This window comes from Chondrus crispus, genomic scaffold (genome assembly GCF_000350225.1).
Source record: "Chondrus crispus Stackhouse genomic scaffold, scaffold_7, whole genome shotgun sequence".
NCBI classification, from domain to species: domain Eukaryota; phylum Rhodophyta; class Florideophyceae; order Gigartinales; family Gigartinaceae; genus Chondrus; species Chondrus crispus.
The window spans coordinates 325,588-327,864 of NW_005178734.1; the positions used below are offsets into that span (position 1 = coordinate 325,588).

General features: G+C 54.8%; 1 protein-coding gene across 1 annotated transcript in view; it reads right to left on the reverse strand.

The window, feature by feature from the left end:
• The window catches only part of CHC_T00007340001 (hypothetical protein), a 3,846-nt gene extending 2,249 nt beyond the window's left edge, over positions 1-1,597 (reverse strand). Inside the window, exons 1-3 of the mRNA XM_005711357.1 lie at positions 1,535-1,597; positions 379-1,338; positions 1-214 (exon numbers count right to left, since the gene is read on the reverse strand). The exon at positions 1-214 is cut by the window's left edge and continues 735 nt beyond it. Coding sequence (XP_005711414.1) covers positions 1-214; positions 379-1,338; positions 1,535-1,597 — 1,237 coding nt within the window. The remainder of the gene's footprint in view (positions 215-378; positions 1,339-1,534) is intronic.
• Positions 1,598-2,277: the final 680 nt, after the last annotated feature.

Here is a 2,277-nt window from a genome sequence, read left to right on the forward strand (position 1 = left end):
ATCTGACATCGGGACAAAGATTATAGCGTCCCTTCCTGCATACTTCGCATACAGAGCAGGGGATTCCCGGCTCGAGAGCGACTCGATCGCCTTGCTCGAAACCGACGACATCATCCGAGACAAAACGGACGACGCCGGCAGCTTCATGACCGAGGGTCATGGGCTTGTCGACCATGAAGTCGCCGATCCGTCCTTCAGTCCAGTAATGCACGTCCTAAAACGATGGTGATGAGAGAAAACGTTGCAAACAAAACGGTGGCGGCAATAGTCGGTATACAGGAAGGCACAAAGTCAGAGAATGCTGATGACAAAGGAAATGGGGGAAAAAGGACTTACAAGCGGTGTATTTCAGACAGAGTTGAAGATAGATATACTTACTGAACCACAAATACCAACTGAGCGTATGGCAATAAGGAGATACCCCATCGGAAGAAGCGGAACAGGAACCTTCTCGATTCGAATGTCTCTCGCGGCATGTAAGACGACAGCCTTGTTCTCGATGCCATCGATATGAGTCAAGCCGAGGGATCTAAGCCCGGCTTCGTTTTTATGTCTTTTTCCGCCGTCTTGTCCACCGCCCGCGGTTCTCTTCCTATAACGGCCTGGATGGCGTTCGTAGATAGCCTTCTGATCTGGGGGAATCTTGTCGCACTCCAGGATGTGATTCTTCATGGTTTCAATCTTGCCTCGAATCTTTGTCTGGATATCGGCCTTGAGACAGAAGCGGCAATTTGCGATACGAAATTTGGACTCTTCTCCATTTACTGTTTGCCACTGTCCTGCGTCTGCGAAAAAGATCCACTCGGGGGAGCGTTTGGAACGGTTCTTGATTCTGTTCTGCTGACATGATAACTTGACGAGAGCGGCGTCCAACTCCTCTTTCGGAGCGACGCCTGGGGGATTCTGGGACATGTTGGATAAAAATGCCAGGGTGGTTTTCGTTTGGAGTACGCACGAGGTGTGCGAAAACGGAACTTGATGAGTGGGAAGGCGGCGGTGGGGAGAGGGTGTCACGGGAAGCAGGACAGAGGAGCATGAAACAAAAGACGGAAGATGCCGCGCGATGAGATGGTAATGGCGAAGAGCTAAGAGACGAAGAGGATGAGTGGGGCGAAACGTGGTTAACGGGGAAGCGGATGCGGCGATGGTCTGGTAGCCTAGCGGGGGGGGAGGGGGGGTTAGGAGTCGGGGCGAGATAGATGAAGAGCGTGGGCCGGGTGTTGAGAAAGTGGCTGGCTGCACTGGATAGGTGCTCTGAGCGAGGCTTGTGGCACCGCAGCGCATATCAGCTTCTGGGACCCTTGATTGGGGGTGGCCGCGCCAGTAGCCGCTGCTCGGCTACCAGAGTATTTTCCGGTGCGAGATTTCTCTGATTTGTTCGTTTTGACCCTCTGTGCTCCACCCCATAGCACTCGCATACCCTCGTGGCCGTCGGTTTCCGCCCGGCAACGCAGGATCGTCCTCTCCGCAGACGTGCTGTTTCGTTTCCCGCTGCCAATTGGCCATATCCCGCCCCAATCCCTCCACGCCATACGGCGCCTCGCGACATCGGTCCATACCTGCGTTTTGCTGCCCTTTCGGACCTGGGGGATACCATGTTCCTATCTTACTTTCAGGCCGCCGCGCCAGTTGTCGCCCCTCTGTAGACCGGCAGCTCGGTTTCTACCCAGAGTGGCGACATTCGCTTCAGTCCGCCACCGAACTAGCGCGTCACTCCGTTCCACAGTATTCCCACCCAACCTCCGGGTGTCCCCCGCAGCTAGCCCAAAAGGTAGCTTGTACAGTAGCTGTATCTCCTGATTTTTCGTCTCGCTTTCTCTCAAAGCACGCCCATCATTGCCATCCCCTCTTACCGTTGTGCGGATACTTCCAGAGAGCTCATGTTCCAGTTTCTACTCTAACTTCGCATCTTACAGTATTAACCCTTGCCATTCGACTTTAACCCCTCCTCCAGGACAACATCCGTCTCTCAAAGTTTGCTTGCGAAGCCTATTTGACCCAACTAGTCGCTGTCTTCCATGTTCCCCGCCCTCCTCCCCCACCGCATCGACCTGCGCTGCTTCCTGTGCTATTGCGTTCATCGTGTGGAGCCCCGCGCCCGCGCATACTAAAGCCTTCGCACCACCCCTCTTTCGGACCGCCGACATACCATCTCCCCTCGAGCCACTGCGCCCGTTTCGCCAGCACTTAAACAACAGCGCCGCCCCGCATCCGGTCTGACGCTCGAGCCTACTCGCACAAACAGAATGGCAGACACTCAGTTCGTGTAGATATTGA